The 20,652-nt window shown below is 39.1% G+C and overlaps 4 protein-coding genes across 4 annotated transcripts; 3 read left to right on the top strand and 1 right to left on the bottom strand.

Moving 5' to 3' along the window:
* Positions 1–695: 695 nt before the first annotated feature.
* GCK72_008068 (uncharacterized protein) lies at positions 696–4,092 on the top strand (the record flags this gene model as incomplete). Its single annotated transcript, XM_053726626.1, has 9 exons — positions 696–852; positions 1,039–1,232; positions 1,386–1,530; positions 1,669–1,818; positions 1,873–2,002; positions 2,295–2,426; positions 2,474–2,942; positions 3,577–3,815; positions 3,960–4,092. The coding sequence occupies 9 exons, from the start codon at positions 696–698 to the stop codon at positions 4,090–4,092; spliced, it is 1,749 nt and encodes a 582-aa protein (XP_053590820.1).
* Positions 4,093–10,770: 6,678 nt separating this feature from the next.
* GCK72_008067 (uncharacterized protein) lies at positions 10,771–11,544 on the top strand (the record flags this gene model as incomplete). Its single annotated transcript, XM_003105732.2, has 2 exons — positions 10,771–10,948; positions 11,360–11,544. 2 exons carry the CDS (start codon positions 10,771–10,773, stop codon positions 11,542–11,544), a joined length of 363 nt encoding a protein of 120 aa, XP_003105780.1.
* Positions 11,545–11,942: 398 nt separating this feature from the next.
* On the bottom strand, positions 11,943–12,580 carry GCK72_008066 (uncharacterized protein; the record flags this gene model as incomplete). The annotated part of the gene is made up of 2 exons (XM_003105794.2): positions 11,943–12,288; positions 12,471–12,580. 2 exons carry the CDS (start codon positions 12,578–12,580, stop codon positions 11,943–11,945), a joined length of 456 nt encoding a protein of 151 aa, XP_003105842.2.
* Positions 12,581–13,636: 1,056 nt separating this feature from the next.
* On the top strand, positions 13,637–17,369 carry GCK72_008065 (uncharacterized protein; the record flags this gene model as incomplete). Its single annotated transcript, XM_003105674.2, has 6 exons — positions 13,637–13,689; positions 13,806–13,911; positions 14,055–14,178; positions 14,590–14,730; positions 15,447–16,251; positions 17,090–17,369. The coding sequence occupies 6 exons, from the start codon at positions 13,637–13,639 to the stop codon at positions 17,367–17,369; spliced, it is 1,509 nt and encodes a 502-aa protein (XP_003105722.2).
* Positions 17,370–20,652: the final 3,283 nt, after the last annotated feature.

Below are 20,652 nucleotides of genomic sequence, written 5' to 3'. Positions count from 1 at the left end.
AGTGTTATTGTCGAAATAAAAAAAGTGATACCCGGTGTTTGCGGACTTAATGCTAATTTTAACAATTTTTCCACTAAGTCCGCAAACACCGGGTATCACTTTTTTTATTTCGACAATACAAGCGATTTAATATCGAAATGCTTGTGAATCTTGCAACTTTTGCTTTCATTGATGTGTTTTCGCTACGTTGGTCTGCTTGCTATTCCTTTGTAGTTTTTAGTCTAGCAGACCAATATCATCAAAATCTGAATTGGTCTGCTAGCTTCGGTTTTGTAGTTTGTAGTCGAGCTAGCCGGCTAATCAAAGCTAACTCCACCTTTTTTCACAAAAATCAGCAGATTTTTTAAATAAAAAAACACATTTATGACATAAAATTGCGAATTCGGCTGGAAATCGGAAAAATTTTGCATCAGAGTCCGATTTTCTGTGCTAAAATGCTTTTCGCTTACCTTCGCGAAAATGCTTACTTTGATTTGCTAGTTATTGCTTTGTAGGTTGTAGTCTAGCAGACGAAAAGTCCGATTTTGTTGAGTTTTTCTTCAGTCGGCTTTTAAAACTTTGTGAATGAACGAAAAGTTTCAATGAAACCTTGCTGTTCTCTGTGTCTCATATTCTCTTTTTTTCTTCTCCGCGAACTTATATTTTTTCACAAACTCCTTCATTATCCGCCTAATCTTCCCTTCGTTTTCCAGAAAATGCGGGCGATTATCTCGGTCGCCAAGTCGATACTCGGAACTCGGCGAAGCGACGACGAACACCTCTACACTGGGCAAGGACCTGCCGGCAACGGCGCCGTACACTCGTTCCGCGTCTACATTCATGGAAATCGGAAGAAAAACGAGCTCGTACATGGTTAGCGGTGGAAAAGTTGATTTTGAACATTGAAAAATGAGTGAAAATCGCTGAAAACAGCAAATTGATTTGCTAGCTCACTACAAACTACAACGGCTGGAGCTTGCAGACCAATACCAGTTTTCAGTGGATTTTTTTCATTTTTCTTCTGATTTTTCAAACATTTTTCAATTTCTTTCATTCCAGCATGGCTGCGCGTGACAACCGAAACGATTGCGCTGGAAATTTCGAAAAAAGAGTGTCTCGTATGGCCACTTCCGTTGATTCGTCGATACGGATACACGTCAGCCGGCATATTCTTTTTCGAAAGTGGTCGACGGTGCGAATCCGGAGAGGGAATGTTCACGTTTCAGAGCAAGAAAGCCGATGAGATTTTTCAGGTTTGTAAAAAAAAGCGGAAATTGGTCTGCTAACTCCCTACAAACTACAAAACCAGAGCTAGCAGACCAATTTAGTTTTTCGTTGATTTTCATCATTTTTCTTTATTTTTACTTCATTTTCTTCACTTTCTTTCACAATTCCCTTGATTTCAGCTAATCCAATCGCTGATCGAAGAGTTCGCCAATCATTCGGCAGAGAAGCAAAACATGGAGAACAGTTTCCGATACCATCGACAGCAATCGGTGCCGATCAGTTCGAGGAGGATGTCCAATACGAGCAACACATCGTCTGTTTTCGGTAAGTGGACCCTGAAAATTGGTAAAAATCTATGAAATAGATAATTTTTGAAAATTGGTCTGCTAGCTTTTGATGTGTAGTTTGTAGTGAGCTAGAAGACCAATTTTCCATTTTTTCTAGTAATTCTTCCATTTCCAGCTCTCAAATACCCATCTCCGGGTCTTCTTCCGATGCCATCTGCTCGTGATCGCAATTCGAATACCTCTCTCGCATCGACTTTCTCTCTTCGTAATGGTTCACACACCGTCCGTCCGATGCCATCGTCTGTTCAAAGATTCAGAAGCGAAGGTATAGTGGAACATGATAAGAATTCAGTGCTAACCCCGCGTCTAGTCTATTCAGGAATGAATTCCGAAGCGTTGACGTCATCAATGAATTCGTCGGGATTCAACGACTCGATTGGGTATCATTCGTATCACAGATCGTCGTATGATCCGAGAACTGGAAGGATTACAACTCCGTTGCGTCCGAGGTAAGGAAGAGCTGTCATTGGTCTGCTAGCTCTCTACAAACTACATTATTGGAACTAGCAGACAAATTTTGACATTTTTCGCTTTTCTACTCCATTTTCAGCGCTTTTCATAGTTTAGCTTTGTTTATGAAGCAAAAACATACTCTGTACGGTGGAAATATTAATATTTCCAAACTTGAGTTAAAATCGAGGAAACCCTGAAATTGGTCTGCTAGCTGACTACAAACTACACTATTAGAGCTAGCAGACCAATTTCAATATTTCATCAGTTTTTTCACTTTCCTTCTTCCAGAAGCGTCACCGACACATCTGACTTCGAAGACACGTCATCATTTGGCTATCCACATCACTTGCCACACGACAGTTTCCACGCGCTGAATCACAGTCTGGGGACACGTGGAAATCGGATTCTTGGAAACATTGTGTGAGTTGTAGTTTGTAGTCTATTGCATAAACTATTGAAATTCTCAGCACGGAGCGAACAAATCCAAACCATCAGCCATCTGGAATTGCCAATGGAATCCTCCCTTCCTACATCAACGTGTCTGCAAAAGAAGTCGTCGCCTCTTCGTCCCGCCCGTCTCCAAGTTTCTACTCGAAATCTTCAATGACAGCGTCAGCGGCGTCTGAAGTCTCCGCCGCTCTCTCCGCGATGAATCGAGACATTTCCACGTCACACAGTCGCCATCATCACCACCATCATCCTCACAGTCATCACCATATGCCACGTGTCACTCCACCGCCTGTCTCGAGTCGAGCGTTGAAGCGATACGCAGTCGTCTCCACGTCATCTGATCAGAATCGACGGATTTCGAAGGAAGACGCGAAACGGGCGTTCCTGTCGAACGATCCACGTGTCGATATGGTTCTCGACGATCCGAGATATGCGGCGGTGAATGTGGAGGCTGATGAGAATTATGCGAATTTGGAGGATATACAGGTAAATATATCGAGTTTCAATGTGTTTTGAACCATGAATACACTCGAAAAAGAGAAAAAGCACCTGAAAATGAGGATTTTGAAGTGTTGGTATGCTAGCTCCACCACAAACTACAACGCTGGAGCTAGCAGACCAATTTCAAAGCTTTTCATTTTAGAGTTTCTTTCATCATTTCTTTCAGTTTACCTCATATTTTTAACAATTTCGTCATAAATTACCGAGAAAATGACCAGGAAAACTTGAAAAATCCGCTAAAAACCAAATTTCGCAGTGTTGCGACTACAAACTACAAGTCTATAGCTAGCAGACCAAAACCCTAAGAACCCCGTTTTTTCTCAATTTTTCTTGTTTTTCTCCCGGAAAGGCTACCTGAGTAGCCTCTCAGAATATTAAAGCGAATACGGGGGTTCATTGGATATCAAATTTCCACGTGTTTTCGTGGTTTTTGCAGTTTTTCGTGGCTCTCAGCTGAGCAAACCGTCGGAATGATTTATGAGCAGGGCATACTACGAAATACAGAGACTTATCTCGAAAAATTGGTCTGCTAACTCCAGTTTTCTAGTTTGTAGTATTTAAAAAGAGCTGGGGCACCTTTGACGCGTTATGAACAGTCTAACACTCTGAATTTTCGCAGACCGACAAGATCATGCGTGGAATCGACGTGGAAACACTCACCACTCTTCATTCGACACCCGAACCGCCACCACCATTGCCACGTCATCACCAACTCCAAGCCACGTCATCACGGACGTTGAAACCATCGAATGTCGGATTGACGGCACGCGCCGCGACGGCCTCACCGCTGCCACGTCTCAACTACGCACAGATGGTTCCGGTGCACGATGATGGAGACATTCCGGACAGAACGAGTCGGTTAGTACGGGTTTTTGGCGAAAATTGATAGAAATTGGTCTGCTAGCTTTCAGATTGTAGTTTGTAGTGAGCTAGCAGATCAAAATATTCATTTTTCAGTGAAATTTTCACCGATTTCTCTCTAATTTTTTCAATTTCTTCCAGCTGCTCATCGGTCGGTCGATTCTACGACATCAACTACGCTCAAATGGACGTCGACCGAACGCAGGCGCTGAAGGGAACGCTTCGGATGAAGAAGGAGGCGCAAACGGCGAAAGCGGCGTCGAAAATTCAATAAAATTCCAATTTCCATTTGATTGTTTTCCCCCTTGATATCTATATTTGTTCGCCCCCCGAAATTCAATTTGTTTCATTTTTATCCCGTTTTTACTGGTCCTCCGGTTTTTCCCAATTTGACAATTTTTTGTAAATAAGCCCATCATATAGTAATTATTATTATTATTTTCTACCCCATTTCTCGCCTGTCAAATCAAAAATTCATCGAAAGTTCCGCACCCGTCTTCTCCCCGATTCTGTTAATTTTTGATCCTTTCTCCCTTCTCGAAAAGTGGGCGTGTCTAGTCCCGCCTCCACTCCCCAATAATATTGTTTTTATCCGCCCCCCCCCCCCAATCCACGTGTATCATTCATTTAGTCCCGTCTCTCGCCACGTCATCGTTTTTATTTTATTTCGTCTCGATTTGCCACGTCATCCCATCCAGATATCCACTACGGTCTTGTAAGATTATTGTAAGATGATTTGAAGAAAAAAGAAATAGAGATATGAATCGATATATGAATATAATAACGTTTTTTTTTGAAATTTTTGAACGGGGATTGGTCTGCTAGCTCAACTACAAAATACAGAAATGGAGATAGCAGACCAAAATTGGAAAAAGTGGGAAATTTTAATTGTAATTTCTGATGTATTCCGAGTAGAAGCATGCTTTGTCCCTATAGTTTTCTTCTAATTCGAGAATTCTTTGAATATGAAAAAGAAGATTTCTCTCTTTCATGTGTCTCCCCCACTTCAAATTAAAATAATTCTTCAGAATATTCAGAAGACGTCCAATTGTTTCCTTGTTTTCACTCTCTTCTTTTGAAGTGTGATTCAGAAGAAGAATTCGAAAAACACAGAGAATTCTAATATGAATAGTGCTCATTGGAGCACAATTAATTTTTCATGCATTTTTTATCCTTTTTCCAATTTAATTATGAGAGATTCGGAAGAATTCAGAAGTCAAGAACAATGTAACATTTTTTTCTAATTTTGATGTTTGTGATGAGATTGGTCTGCTAGCTCTACTACAAACTACACTTCTTGAGCTAGCAGACCAATTTTGACACTTTTCGGTTTTTTTCCCCATTATCAGCGCTTTTCATATTTTTTCATAGTCTAACTTTGTTTATGAAGAAAAGCCATAACTTGTAAAATGAAAAATTAAGTTTTGAATCAAAATAGAAAGAAACCCTGAAATTGGTCTGCTAGCTCTACTACAAACTACAAAACCTGAGCTAACAGATCAATTTTTCGATTTTTCGATACTTTGATTCAACTAGTCTAAACTAGAAATAGAAAAGTTCTAGTTCCTGATCTACACAATATAATTATAACATGCACCTGTGTCGCCAATTTTTTTCCAGCCCTATTTCCAAATAGGAAAAATGACGAATTCCTTTTTTTTAAAAGAAAGTGTATAGACATGTGTGTGTTTATTATCTTAAAATTTTGATCTTCCTCTCTTTGTCCTTATTTCGAAATATGACGAATTTTGGGTTAAAAAGAAAAAAGAAACCTCTGAAGAAGTAGGTCAAACATCGAGTGTCATCATTTATAAACTACAGAAGATTGACTCAGAAACTGAGTCTGCCTATTTTGAGGATACTGTAGATTTCATGAGAGGATAAGCTACTGCGAACACTCGAAGGTGTGCGGAATTGTTTTGTAATTCTAGAAAATATCAAATACCAAAATTTTTAATGTATGAAACGCGGCAAAGGCGCACCAGTTTTTCAATTTCAATTTTTACAAAAATTTGCACGCTCTTAACAGATTTACAATAGAATTCTTTTATTTCTTGGAGATACGTTTCGAGCTCGTTTTTTGAGCCCCGGAGCAGAAATGTGCGAACGATTTTGTAGTGGTCGAAACTACCTATGAACCAATTTCCAGCAAATTCTCAAAAATTTTCTAAAAGTAGTTCCTTTGTTAGACATTTGATATCATGAACTTTACAGTTTCTCCGAATCTGTAACTTCTGAACCTGTTCATGATGTTGCTTCACCAAATTTTCTATTGTATTGAAATATGACGAATTCCCACTCATCAAAGTCCCCAAACATCAAATTATGATGTGTGTGTACTGATGTAAATAAAGCACTTCAAGAATGTTCCCGCTACTCCCACCCCCAAAACATCCCAAAAATAATCTACATTTTTCCATGTTTTCTATCTTTCCTGAAGTTTCCCCCTAAGTGATCTGTTAAGCCGGTCCCCCATTCTTGTGTACTTTGAGCTGGTTTTGACCTAGAATTTTAAATCGAGAAACCCTATCATTGGTCTAGTTTCGTATATCGTCTTATTCAGAAGCCATATTTCTATGGAAATTTCCAAAATTTTGGAAGTATATAATAACAAATTATACAGCGATTTGTTAGTCACTCTGGAAGTCTTATTTTTCCAAAATAATTTTTGTTTCATTAAACTTTGCTTTTTTGTCTCCAAAACGCGCGCCATACGATACCAATATGAAAATGATTTAGAGACGCGCCAACGACACCCCAGAATTTCAAAGCAGTGGCACTTCTCTAATCCTCAAAACGCGTTTATGGCACCCCAGACTCTCAGATCTTTTACTATAACCATCCCCCATTTGTCCTGCTCCCCAGCGTGCTCTAGGCACGCCAGGCTCGCGATTTTCGAAAATTCAATCATATCTTTTCACCTGCTTCCCCTGAACTAATTGGAGTTCATTTCGAGTTTTCAGTATGATTTCAGAATTTGAAACAGGTGGAAATAGGTCTTGAATATTTAAAGATTCTAATTTAATATTTGAAATCATTTGTGTATTAACGAACTCTGAACGTATATACACCCTTCTCAGTCCAACTGGAAGCGCGTCAAAGGCACGCCAGACAATGGCTGTCGCGATATGGACGAGTTTATGGTTCCTGCTTTTTAAATCGCCTCCAAAACTGTCATGCTGAATTCCCAGAAATAGAATCCTCGCTGGTTTGTCTGGCGTATCTTTGACGTGTTTTTCACAGTCATTCATTTAATAGTATAGACTAAACGTTTAGAGTAATATCGATATTGTGAGAGCGTTGAAATTTTCTGGTGCGGTGATGACGCGTTTTGTAGAACATGCACCAATTGTTCTTGATTTGGCTGGTGTGCCTTCGACGCGTTTTGCTCCAATTAACAGTGTAGCAGGAGTTAGGGTACAAGCTACCGTAACTCTCTAGGGAGCGTCCGTACAAAAAAGTTGTCAACTACAAAAATAGAGATCAATGTTTGATATACGCAATGCATCTAAATTAAAAACAGTTAATTTTTGTGGTGTCGAAATTTGTCGATTTTCAAGAAAAAATGCTGAACAAAATTTTGTTTGTAGTTTTTTAGTTTTTTCAAACAGACACCCGTTCTAAACAATAAATTAATTCTGCCATTTACTATTCAGGGTCCCGAATGACCGACCCAACATCAAAATGTCATTTGTCTACTACCCGAATAAGGGTCATAGTACTAGGGTGTCTACTACTACCCCACTGCTAAAATTTCGCGCGTCATTCCATCATTTTTATGTCTTCTCCTCCTTCCCCATTTTAACACCCTTCCCGCCTCCGCTTGCTCCTCTTCCCCACTTTTTTACTTTACTAATCTCATGAGACCGACCCCTTCTCTAGATTTATGGGAGATGGTGGGTTAAGACAAGACAATTCTTTTTTAGAACCAAAAAGTATCCGAGATATGATTTATTGCTCCTTGCTTTTTGAACTGCTCCGCCCGTTATGCTTAGGCTCCGCCCACTTAGGGAAGTTATTTGGGTCTTCTAGAGGCCCCGCCCACTTTTTCCTTTTTCCAGCTAACTTTCCTGATCTCGTATTCTCTTAAGGCTACGGCACTATAAATTCTGGTTATAGCACATATTTTGTATTTTGTAGTCTGACATTCTTAGGCTCCGCCCACTTTTCTATGTCCCGAACATTTTCATTGAAAAACAGTGTCTTTTGAAGCGCAATTTTTTGAGCTGCTGAAGTTTTGTAGTCTGTAGTTTAGCAGGGTTGTCGTAACTTTCATAATATGATGTACCTATTTCCTTATCCAATCTAGGCTCCGCGCCAAGCTACTCGTCACTTTTTTGCACTTTCGAGGGATCTTTGCGATTTTCATCACTTTACGAAATAGGGTTGTGTTTTGGGAGTTTGGTTTGATAGGCTACAAGCTACAACGTAGGAAATAAACAGACCCAAAAAGAAATAGGTCGCCTTAGAATGATAGAGCGGGTCTGCTTAACTTAAATCGAAATTTTGAGATTACTACTCGGCAGTCACCGGCAACTTTAGCGCGGAAGTTGGTCGGCTTCAGCTCGGAGGTTGGTCAGATTCTGGACAAGACCGCTGCTAAAGCCGACCAAGATACGACCAACTTCCGACCAACTTCTGACACGGACCGCATGGAACCCCTCGATCGCTTCATTGATTTATTTTTCGCGCACAAAAACAGCTGAAATATCATATATTACAATTTATTCACTAAAAGGACTATACATAAAAAAGTATAAGTTTTAAAAAATACAAAAAAAAAACAACTAAATACAATTATTTTTCGAAGTATTCCTGGTGTGCTCGATTTGTTGTCAACGTGTAGACTTCGTCAGAAAATTTCTGTAAAACACATTATTTAATTATGTTTTTTCACTTTCATATGTTACCTTCTGTCGATATATTCAAGGTGGGAAGTTCGTATTGTTTGCTGTTTAGTGAGAACCTGAAAAAACTTGGAGATTTTCGGTTATGAGATAAAAAATCACTTACAATAACTTTTCCACTGAACTTGAGCACCTCAACTAACGAAATTCGTTTATCTCCATGAAATTTCGGAATCTGAATGAAAAATAATTTAAGTTTTGATAAAAATAAGCTAAATTGAATCAAAAAACGTTCATCAGTAAGACGAAATAATAAATAAAACTTTGAAAAATTATTGAAAAAAGCAAAAAGCACGCGTTGCGAGACACGCGACGCTCTTAAAATCCGACCAAGGTCCGATCAACTTCCGACGGCGGACAGTCAGATCGAAACTTGTGATCAGAAGCCGACCAATGTCCGAGCTAAAGCCGACATTCTCTTAACTTCTGACCAGAAGGTGACCAAGATCCGATCTAAAGTCGCCGTTCCTTCAACTTGCGGGTAAAAGTACCGAAATTGCTTCAACTTCCGCCCAAAAGCTGACCAAGATCCGACCTAAAGTCTGAAATCGTTAAACTTCCGGCCAGAAGGTGAGCAAGATCCGATCTAAAGCCGAATCGACCTCAACTTCCGCCCTAAAGTTGCCACATGACTGCCGAGTAGTATTGGGTCTGCTTACGTTTTTTACAGTTATTGGCGGTTTCTGCTTTGATATTTAGATTTGATTCCAAATCCAATTTCCCACTGCTCTGCTTGAGCCCGTTTTTCAAAAATTCGTACTTACCACACCTCTTGACTTTTCCAATAATAATATTTTTAGCACATTTTTTTGCACAAGGTGTGTCATTATTCGTATAAATTTGTCATTAATAATATTCTCATCACTTTTTATTTTTCGAAATATTTTTGCCAGATTATTTTTTTCTGAGATAATTACCCCATAGTTAGATTGTTTTCAGGTGTAAACCTATAATTTTCTGGAAACATTTTGATCAAAACTAGGAAATGAAGAATGTATCAACACATCACTTCTTAGTTAGGTTTCTTAATTATCGCACATTTTTTCCGTTTTTGGACATCAAATTCAGATGCAGGATGCTTTATATACCTCTATATGCTTTTTTGGGTTACTGTAGCTCCATTTCTGTGTATGTACCATATCTCACGACAAATTCACAGATTTCAAAAATTGTCTAAAAACCATCCTCTGCCCAGAAACATCCTAGCTCCCCTTCTTCCGGGTCAGAACAAGCTCCACCCACTTTTTCTGCAATAAAATGGGAGAGAAAAGAGTACAAATTGGGGTTGAGAGGAGAAGAAATGAGTTCTTTTTCAGATAAATAGAAAAGAGTAAATATCTTTTTTTTACTACTTTTTTTTCTTTTTTCAATCCCATTTCTCTCTTCTTTTTTTTTATTCGTTTGTTTTCATTTCAGTGTCTTCTTTTTGACACGATTTTTGATTTTTTTGAAATCTGGAAAAAAGAATTTATTAAAATAGATTCTGAAAAAGTTGTTTCTTGTAATAACCTTTGATTGTCCAAATGTTTTCTTGGTACAAACATTTTTTCCCATGAAACTTTTTCTGACCGTGGGATCGAACAATGTTTACTTGGTCTATCCAGGCACAAAAAGTTGTTCTTGATGTGTCTTATTTTCAGATTTTTAGGAAAGAAAAATTACAAAAATTTAATTTTTGAAAATGTGAAAACTGTTGTTTCATTACGATAGAACTCCTTTAACTTGAAAATAAATATATCCCCATGCTTGTCAAAAAAAGGAAAAAATAATTGCGAGGAGAAAGAATTGAACCTGGGATGCAAGATTACTGGTCAGACTTGTTATCGGGTACACCACCGGTGGTGAAAGTGGCGGCGGGATCCGTGGACTGTGATAAAGGGGGGTGACAAGGGTATTTTCTCTGCCATCTTTCCTATTTTTCTATTCTCCTAACGCAATTTTTAAACACTCTTCTTCCTCAACATTGTGCTTATATCTTTAAAAAACCAAACCTATTTGTCAAAAAATGATTTTTCCAGAACCCCCTTCAACCTCCAACCATCACAATGAACTCTCTGTATATCTGTATTCTTCTCTCCGTTTGCACACTATCTGTACTTTCTCTTCCATTTTATTCAAAAAGAGAACTAGCTCCATCTCTTACTCTCCATCGGATCAATGCACTCAAGGACACCATTGATCAGTTGAATGACATCAAGAAGGCCATGAGATGTCGTGAGAGAGGTTTGTGCCAACTACAAATAAACATTGGTTTTGAACAGCTTTTTCATTATTTTGTTTTAACACAACTGTTACACATTTATATTTTTCTGATAGACCAAACATATGGCTTCATTTTCGTAATTGACAACTTTTTGATAGCGTCGCCCACTTTTGAGATATGCGCTTTTAAAGATAGCCAACTTTCTGGAAATGCGCCAAGCGGTCACCTTTAAAGACGTATATCTCAAAAACGTGAGTAGCTATCAGAAAGTTGTCAACTACAAAAATGTAGCCCATATTTTGATCTACCAGAAAATAGAATTTTAGAATAAGTGGGACAAAAATGTCACCAAGGGGACATGACAAACTTTGGCATTTTTAATAATTAGGCAATATTTTTTGCGTTAATTTCATTAAAAAAACAATTTTCAGCTGCCGAGCTCGCCTCAAAACGTTCGAAACGAATGATCTCCCCATCCCTTCGTCTCTCCGAACTGATCGATCCATTGGTGACAGGAGAGAGTGTGTCGAACGAGGAGACGCAGATCGTTCCAATTCAACAACAAATCGACGATGAGTGTGTCGGATTCTATCATGATATTCCGTATTATTTTTAGATAGACTCCGCCCCTTTTTCCTGTATAATGTTTTGTCTGAATCTGAATTTCTGAGTTTTGCTACCACAATTTTTTGGGTCTTTTGTAAAAAAAGAGCACTAAAATAAAGTCATCTCATCTGTTTTCCTTTTTTCTATAATTTCAGGAAGAGGCTGGGGTGCCTGTGGCGCGTATTACAAGGATGGTATTTTTCCGGATTTCGTTAGTCTGGCGCTCATGTGACGCGTTTTTCTTAGTCCCATATCAGAATGTGTAGTCTGGTGCGCCTCCGGCGCTTTTCTTGAAAATTTGGAATCTTTCTAAAACGGGGAACAGTTCTGCACACTCTTAACGGGTTTACAATCGAATGCGTTGATTGTCTGGCGCACCTTTAACGCGTTTATTTTAAATAATTTATTTCAAACTCCAAAAACCAACACAACTACAGAAACACATAATAAAAAGTTCAAATTTTTAAGAAGATGTGGAGATGCCATTGGGTTCTCGGAGAAACACAAAAACTCCTTGGCACAATCTAAATCGTCTCTTCCATTGTAGTCGTCGTCTGGCACTCCTGGTTCTGGAGACGTTGTCTTTCGATGACGTGGATTCGCAGGAGTTTGTGTCGATGATGATGGCGGGGGCGGAGCTTTGGTGGTGGTCACTGGTGGTACTGTAGTTGGAGTTGTTGGTGGATCGGTGGGTAGTGGAGGTAGTGGTTCTGCTGTTGTGGTTGGTGGGTTGGTGACAGCTACGGTTGACGAGCTGGAATTTTGAAATTTTGAGATCATATTCGGATTCAGAGGTGTCGATTACCTCTGGCCTTCAATTTTCAGCAGTGTTAAGAATTTGTCGTAAAATCTGATGTTTGGTACGGAAACACAGGGTGACTGCGTACCAAACATTATATCTTACGACGTTTCTGTAAAAAGTACCCAAAAATTTACCTCAATTCCTCCATCGTCGTCTTTTCCGTTGTTATTTCATCGTCGCATAGAAGTGAATTGATTATGAAGAAGAGGAAGAAGAGAAGAGAGCAGAAGTGGAGAGACTTCATCTCTTTGCGATACAAACTGACCGTTTTCTTGAATGTTTTATACCCAAAAAAGTTGACCTTCACGTTTTCTGGGGTAGTAGAATGAATAAAAATGGAAAGAGTTCACGACAGAACTTTTTTGGTTGGTAAATGTAAATTCATTGAAAATTAGGGAGTTCCACGTGAAAAAGAAACATTAATCAGAAAAATAAAATATTGACAAGACAAAACGCGTTGACGGCGCGCCCGACAGCAGAGACAGTTTTTTGTTGTTAAAACGCGCCGAAGGTGCGCCAGTATGTTTTTGGCAACGTGAAACGCAAGAAGTTATACGATTGTTACTGGGGAGAGAACTCACATTAATTTTGTGGGAGTCTCTGAAGGTGACACTATTCATTTTTGCGAAAGTTAAAACAAAATTCGTTTAAAAAAATTAGCGATAAAACTGCGCGGCGAAGTTGCAAAACAGACACCGCCCATTTTTATTCAGATGTTTTTTTCTCCAGCGTTTCTCTTCGGGAGATTCGGTGGGGTATCGTGCGGAAATGCGCTCCGTCGCACAACGGTGCCAAAAAATGACTAAGTGCCAAATTTGAATTTGACAAGAATTTTCAGGTTTATTTGTCGTATTTTTCAATATAAACCGCGACGCGCACGCAACGCACCTGCCAGAACTGCACACACCGATAACTCCGCTTCCTTACCCAAAACTCCAACTACCATACTTACCATATTTATTAAAAAAAAATAAACGTTGCAACATGATTTGAATCAAAAACTCCAAAACCTAACCTGAGATTAAAATTTCAACGATATCCATGTCATATTTATAATACGGATTCCAAAAATGACAAAATCCTCAAAAATGACACTTTATTACGGTCCCCAGTCTCCGGTGACAAGTATGATATCAGCTGTGTCCTTTTCCAAAAAATCAAAATCACAAATTTTTGTTATCTAATTTTTCTTTAAAAAAAATCATTACACTCTCTTACTCTCTTTCTCTATAACTATTCATCTATTTGCACAGTATAAAGACTATTTTCTGATAACGGTTAGAGGAGAAAAACGGAGAAAATGGGTGTGTATTTGACTTCCAACCAAGAAGAGAGCAGTGGAGCACGGACACAGTTTTTTATTGCGAAAAGAAAAAGAAATGTGGGTCTTTTTTATTTGACGATTTCCTCCTAGAGAAGTTTTGATATAATTATCATATAATTATCCTAATTATCAAAAAATGTTTCAGGGTGAAACCAGAGGAGGAGGATGATGAAATGACATCTGCCACGTCATCATCACAATTTGAACGAAGGCATCGGAAGGATTCAGATACGATTGCTATTGGAAATCCGGTTTGTAAATTTTTTAGCAGACCCAATTATGTTTTTTAAGCGGAACTAACAGATCAGTAAGCCTGTGTTTTTCATTTTTTGTAGTTTATAGTCTAGCAGGAAAATTGTATATTCATTACTTTAAAAAATTTCATGTTTTCCAGGAAACCGCTAACAAGACAGTCCGTTTTCCCTCCGCCCAACTGACCAATGAAGATTTTGTGAGGATTGATTCATGGCGGCACGATAGAGGATCAGAGGAACGAGAATCCGGAAGGAATTGGAGAAGTGAGTTGATAATTCACTTGTCTCTGTGACTAACATTTATTCGAAACCACCAAAAAAAGATTGATTGTCTTAAAAATCTGAAAACGTGCTTGTGTCGCTGCGGAGATTCTGATGAGTGATTGATCAGCACTCGTTGGTGGATGGGCGGCGCTGAAAATGAAAGTAGGATGTTTTGAGGGTAAAAATCGTAAAATTGAGCTAAAATTAGCAATTTGTAGAGGAAATTTGACAAATATAAGTACAGTAACCGTACTGTAGTGAAATATTGCGTCAAAAACTCGTTTTCAAGCTCACGATCAATGAGTTCAACGGAAAAATCACGGAAATCGCTTCCGAAACCGAAAAATCTGAAGTTCTGTACGCAATCTCTGGACCAAAAACCGTAAAAAAAGGTATCACTCTATTTTCCAGGCTTCTTCCAATGCGGCTGCATAGAATCTATCCGACACTGGTCCCGTCGACGTCAGTTCTGTTTGTGCAGTCTTTTGATATTACTGTTGTTCTTCATAGCTGCAGCGATAGTTTTGTTGATACTGTTGCTGGTTAATAGTGGTGAGCTTTAACTGGAAATATTCGTCTTAGGAACTTTTTTTTAAAAAGACGAAAGTCGTCAAGACTATGAAGGTAGAACAGGGTTTACTAGGAAAAGTCATGGAGTCAGTTTGGAGTTATAGGACGTTACCTATATCATTGGAAAGCTTAAACATGAGGTCAAAGTTTTGACCCCTGACAAGTCATTACCTTCTTAACCAACGAAAATAGTAGGGTTTAATTCCGGCCGGCCATCATTTTTTGGAAAATTTCGACCTTTTGTCCGGAAGCATGGAAGAAGTCTGGATACAGGAATCAGGATGCCAACAAGCTAAAATTTACGACGGTAGCGGAATACTGTATGGACATAGTCACGCCCGAAGATTTCTATGATTCCGGTTGTGGCGAATTGGGTTGCCTAAAATGTTCTCGATACCAAAATTGGGTCTGTTTTGACCAGTTCAAAACGTACCGATTGTTTTTGCACGTCAAGATGGCAATGGCTTGTCCAAACTTTGACCTCACTTTTCTCAAATACTAGACCTCAAGGGCAAAAACTAAATATAGATTTAGAATCAGCGTTTTCTCAGCTTTTCAATGATATAAGTCACGTCCCATAACTCCGACTCCATGACCTTCCCTAGTTAGTTTGGGACTACTGTGGATCTGCTTGCCCTCATTTGAACCAATGTAATGAACCAAAAAATCTAATTTTCATTTAAAAAAAACTGTTCCAGGCAACAACAACAACAACTACCCCAACGACGTTCTCACCACTCCACCCACTCCACCCACCCCTCCTCCACCTATCACATTATCTCCAGGTTCCCCATATCTCTTTGCATTTGTTCTGAAAACCACTTCTGAATATTACGATTTTAACGTCACTAATTTGACCTCTTTCACACCAGAAAACTTGGGATTCACGTGGCAGAATCGGATACTTGGTTGGGCTCAAGAGTCCCAGTCCCTTATAATTTTCGAGCCATCCACTCAAAAAATCAATAAAGCAACCTTAAAGTTCGACACGTGGCAGTGTGATACCTGTAACATTCTGAAAATCCGAGGAGGTGTGGCGAATCTACAGCCCTCTGACATCATCTACTGCTGTTTCCAATGTAAAGGAGGGGGCGGAGCTTATTGCTCCGTCTACGGCTATCAATTTCAAGTCTCAGATCCACCGTGTGAAATTCAAGTGTCGGAAACCAATAATTTGTACCTGGTGACGTGGCAAGCGAATACCTGCACACTACAAACTACAACTCTCAATGGAACCGATGGGACAGTGAATATTGGTGCGACACAGATGTGTCCAAATACAACAACTTCTTCGGGTCTTCTGAATCCGATTCGAAATTTGGTGACGACATCTGAAGTTAGGAATTTAGATGCCATGTGGAAGTTGGACAGCGTTATTAGTCAGAAAGGAGACCTGTTGCTGTTTAACAGATCGGAGACGTTAGAAAATGTGATTTATTATGGAATGGATGTTAATGGGACTACGAATTTGACAAGTACTGGAGCGATGGGGACTCCAATGATGTGAGTTTTTTTCTCTAAACTAAACATACAATTTTAAGTCTCTCTTTGATATTTCAGTGCTAAAAATTATGTCTAAAGATATACAGTACCGCTGATTGTCCCATCAAGCAGATTTTTAAAGAATCATACAGATTAAAAGTAAATCTCCATTTTTGGAGTTGACAACTTTTCTGTACGGGCACTCCCCAGAGAGTTACGTATCGACGAAATAATTTCTCTCTCAAATCGACCAAATTCAGTGCAAAATAGTAAGATTTTTGAGCTGTAATCTTAAAATGACTATAACTCTCTAGGGAATGCCCATACAAAAATGTTGTCAACTACAAAAATGTAGCTCTGCTCCCCCCTCCCTCTCTAAGAACCATCAAAATCTAAGTGATGTGACAATTAGTATTGCCACAAAACACTCTCAAAATTGGAAATTTTCAACTGAAAACAGCCAAATTCAATAACCGTTCGACCGGTACTGTTGACATATCTCAATCTCCCAAATGTTACAAGAATTATATCCTAGTTCCCTCCTGCCACATTTATTTTCAAACAACACGTAAAGAATACATATTTCGGGCGGCGATTCAGATTGCGAGCGCAGATTAAATTCGATTTTTCCAAAAGATCAAAAGGGCCAAACAGAAACCGAAACTAGGAGATCATTAGGAACTTGTAAGGAAAATTATAAACAGTTCAAAAGTTTTTTTGCACCACTGATTGCTCCATTGGAAGCTTTAGGTTATCATCAAAACCCTAATAACGTTAGATATCCTGTCAAAATCCGGTCTGCCTAATTTTTTCATAATAGGCAATTCTCAGGTCCCAAGAAACGCCTTGTATTTTTCAGAATCTCTTCCCGCATCGACGACGACATCGAGCACCTTCTCATCGCCATAATCTACCCTACCCAACTCTACATAACCCGCCGAAACCTTAAATCCAATTGTGTCACAATCCTCTCAGAACCCGAATACGTTCAATACCGATTTGACGGCCAGTTTGGAGGCGGAGCTTGGATTGGTGATGACCTCATGCTGTGGTATAGGTATAGGAGTGGAGCTGTGGTAGCCACGTTTCAATTCAGCTGGCCATCGGATACGACTACTTGTCATCAGAAACCCAATTAAGAGACGGATTTTGGAGAAAACTGAGATTTTAAGAAAAATTGAAACGGGTGATTTTTTGAAAAATGAAAGATTTAATTTAATTTTTTTCATTATGAACTCTGTGGAAATCTGACAAAACAGACAAAATCTAAACTCCTTATGCTTGCACTAAAAATTCGACAAGTTCTGGAGCGATGAAGACTTAGATGATGGGAGTTTCTAAAAATGTAAAAATAACGATCTCTTTGACATTTTTTGTGCTAAAAATATTGTCTCAACAAATAGATTCACATCTCAGCCCCTTTAGTTCCCTCCTGCCGTTTTCCGCAGTCAACACAGAACCCGCCAAAGAAGAATCATTCCTCAAAAATCACGTTGAGAATACACTTCTCGTACGGCGGTTCAGATTGCGAGGGCAGATGATGTTGATTACAGTCTGTCTGTTTGATAATTTTTGTTCTTATAACAACAAAACAAATAAAAAATCAAAATATTTATTTATTCAAAAAATCACTAAATTCCAAAAGTTTCAAAAAAGGTAGAAAGGGAAACGGAGACAGGCAATGAAGCCCCTGCGGTAAAAACCCTTTCTGGTGAAATCGTCCTCACTCCACGAATACATGCCATGTCTCGTTTGGAGCTCAAATTTCGGGGTGAGCCCATCATCCAACTAAGGAACAGATCTCGGGGTGAGCCCATCATCCAACTAAGGAACAGGTCTCGGGGTGAGCCCATCATCCAACTAAGGAACAGGTCTCGGGGTTGAGCCCATCATCCAACTAAGGAACAGGTCTCGGGGTTGAGCCCATCATCCAACTAAGGAACAGGTCTCGGGGTGAGCCCATCATCCAACTAAGGAACAGGTCTCGGGGTGAGCCCATCATCCAACTAAGGAACAGGTCTCGGGGTTGAGCCCATCATCCAACTAAGGAACAGGTCTCGGGGTTGAGCCCATCATCCAACTAAGGAACAGGTCTCGGGGTGAGCCCATCATCCAACTAAGGAACAGGTCTCGGGGTTGAGCCCATCATCCAACTAAGGAACAGGTCTCGGGGTGAGCCCATCATCCAACTAAGGAACAGGTCTCGGGGTGAGCCCATCATCCAACTAAGGAACAGGTCTCGGGGTGAGCTCACCTCGCCAATCATTCCAATCGCTTCGATTGCCTCATCGTCCATCCAAGTGTCTCCCTCCTTCCGTCCCATACCCGACTGCTTCCTCGATTGCTGCTTCCTCGATTGCGAATTCGGCTCGACTTTTGCACCTGAAAAAGGAACATTTCTCCAATAAAATGTAGTATTCTCTCGATGAGAAGATTATGCGAATCAACAAATAATGGCAGAAGAATCGAGCAAGCTACCCCAGCTACCAACTAGGCCATGTGTAGCCCACCCGACGTCTTAACATGTCGAAGGCACCCCAGGACCGGCTGGTCGAAAAGAAAATCAAGCATTTCCAAAAATCGATATTTTCAAAGAAAAAAAGTTAATCACAAAATTGATCTTTCGAAGGCGCACAATCAGAAGTTTCTCTATTCTCACAGCATCATAATGTTGCCGCCAAAATTATGTTCAGTTCGAAATTGATCAAAAAATATCTTTCAACCTTCGAATATTTTTTGATCTATCTTCTTGAAAGTGAAAACAATTTCGGAGGGAATGTTATTGTGATCTGTACGTCAAAAACGGGCGCGTTCCCTCTTTCATTACCACCCTCAGAACAATTTCCGAAAGCGTGCGATTGGCGCAGTTGGGTAAGCTCTCGACTATGGAACCTTTTTGGATGGGTTCAATTCCTCGCAGTTTTTCTTTTTTTGTATAATGAAAAGTTGCCTTTTTACCCCTTCTGGTGAATGATATTGTCTGAATTTGAAATAAAATTTTAGTTGAAAATGGTCAGCTTTGTGACTGTAACACGGCCTCTCTGATAGTATCACAATGTTGATTGTGCCATAGTCACAAAGCTGACCATAGACATAATAATTATCAGATTGCATATAGTTTCAAACTTCAAAAAAATTAGTTTGTTTCAAAAAGCATACCTTTGTCTTGCATTTTAGAAAAAACGGATTCAGAAATATATTCGAAAAATGTGTGGCAATGCTTCTCCACCCCCCTTTCCTTCCTACAGTATCCCGCCACCGTCGATGGGCGGGGCTTATTTCGAATTGGCACTGTCCAAACTCAATTTTTCTCGTTTTTCCTGACAGAGATCAAGTTTTCCATGGCATTATGCCATTTTCTATTGTTTGAGCATGTGTAGCTTGTTCCATAGATTGGAATCTTTGGATCGAAATATATTTTGAGAAAAAGACTTATTTTAGATCGAGTTTTTATGACTTCATGTCTATAAATATCCCAAAAATGCCATCTCCAGCTTCTATCCCCTCTGAAAATGATTATTTCCCAAAAACGGCTATGCATCGCTGCTCTATCAACTATTTTCTCCCTCTTTTTACTCTATTCATTAATATCATTCAGATTTCGGAGTTCAGAGATTCTGAATAGTCCAGACTCCGAGTATTTATATAACATACCTTATCCAGTAATCAGAAATTCGAGTTCTGAAAATTGGATAGCTTCTGAAAATATTGCTATAATTATTGTGTTGGCAGAGGGAATAGAACGGGATTTCTATAGAATTGCAATTGGTGAGTTTTTACTGTTTAGCGGCTCTCTATATTTTCAAGCCTTGTAAGCAAAATTATTAAAAAACTTGGTGAAGCATGTTCAGGCAGGCATCTCTTATCTTATAGCTCCTTTCCAATTGTATTAAACTATATTACTTCTAGGCAGGTCCACTAGAAAAACATATATTTTCAGTCCATCCCTTATTATCCCTTATCCATTTGTTGATTTCTTTGCCTTCGATATATCTATATGGGTTTTTCAGATAGTGTTGAGTGTTATGCAAGAGCACACGGATACCAATTTATACTGACTCATGACAATAATTGGGGATGCGATTACTTAAAGGATGTGAGTTTGTTTATCGCGATAAACTGGAGGAAAATGGAAATTAGTTATTTTGGAGCATTAGCTTATGCTTTTTTGATAGTTCTTTGTCTCTTCCCTCTTTAGGAACTTCAGAAAGAAATAAGAGATATTACAATGGTTATATAGTTTTAACTTGAAACTACAGACATTTGACTCTACTCGGTTTTCAACTAAAATTATTCAAAACACCTACAATTTGCAAAAACAGCTACCGTATACAAACAAGAACAAAGGAAAGCATGTGAGGAGCAGGAAATCATTAGAAAAACTGGATTTTGAGAAAAATGGCAGATCAAAACAGAGAATTC

Source organism: Caenorhabditis remanei, chromosome II (assembly GCF_010183535.1).
Source record: "Caenorhabditis remanei strain PX506 chromosome II, whole genome shotgun sequence".
Taxonomy (NCBI): Eukaryota; Metazoa; Nematoda; class Chromadorea; order Rhabditida; family Rhabditidae; genus Caenorhabditis; species Caenorhabditis remanei.
The sequence above is the reverse complement of the archived record's forward strand: the minus strand, read 5'-3'. Positions and strand labels throughout refer to the sequence as shown.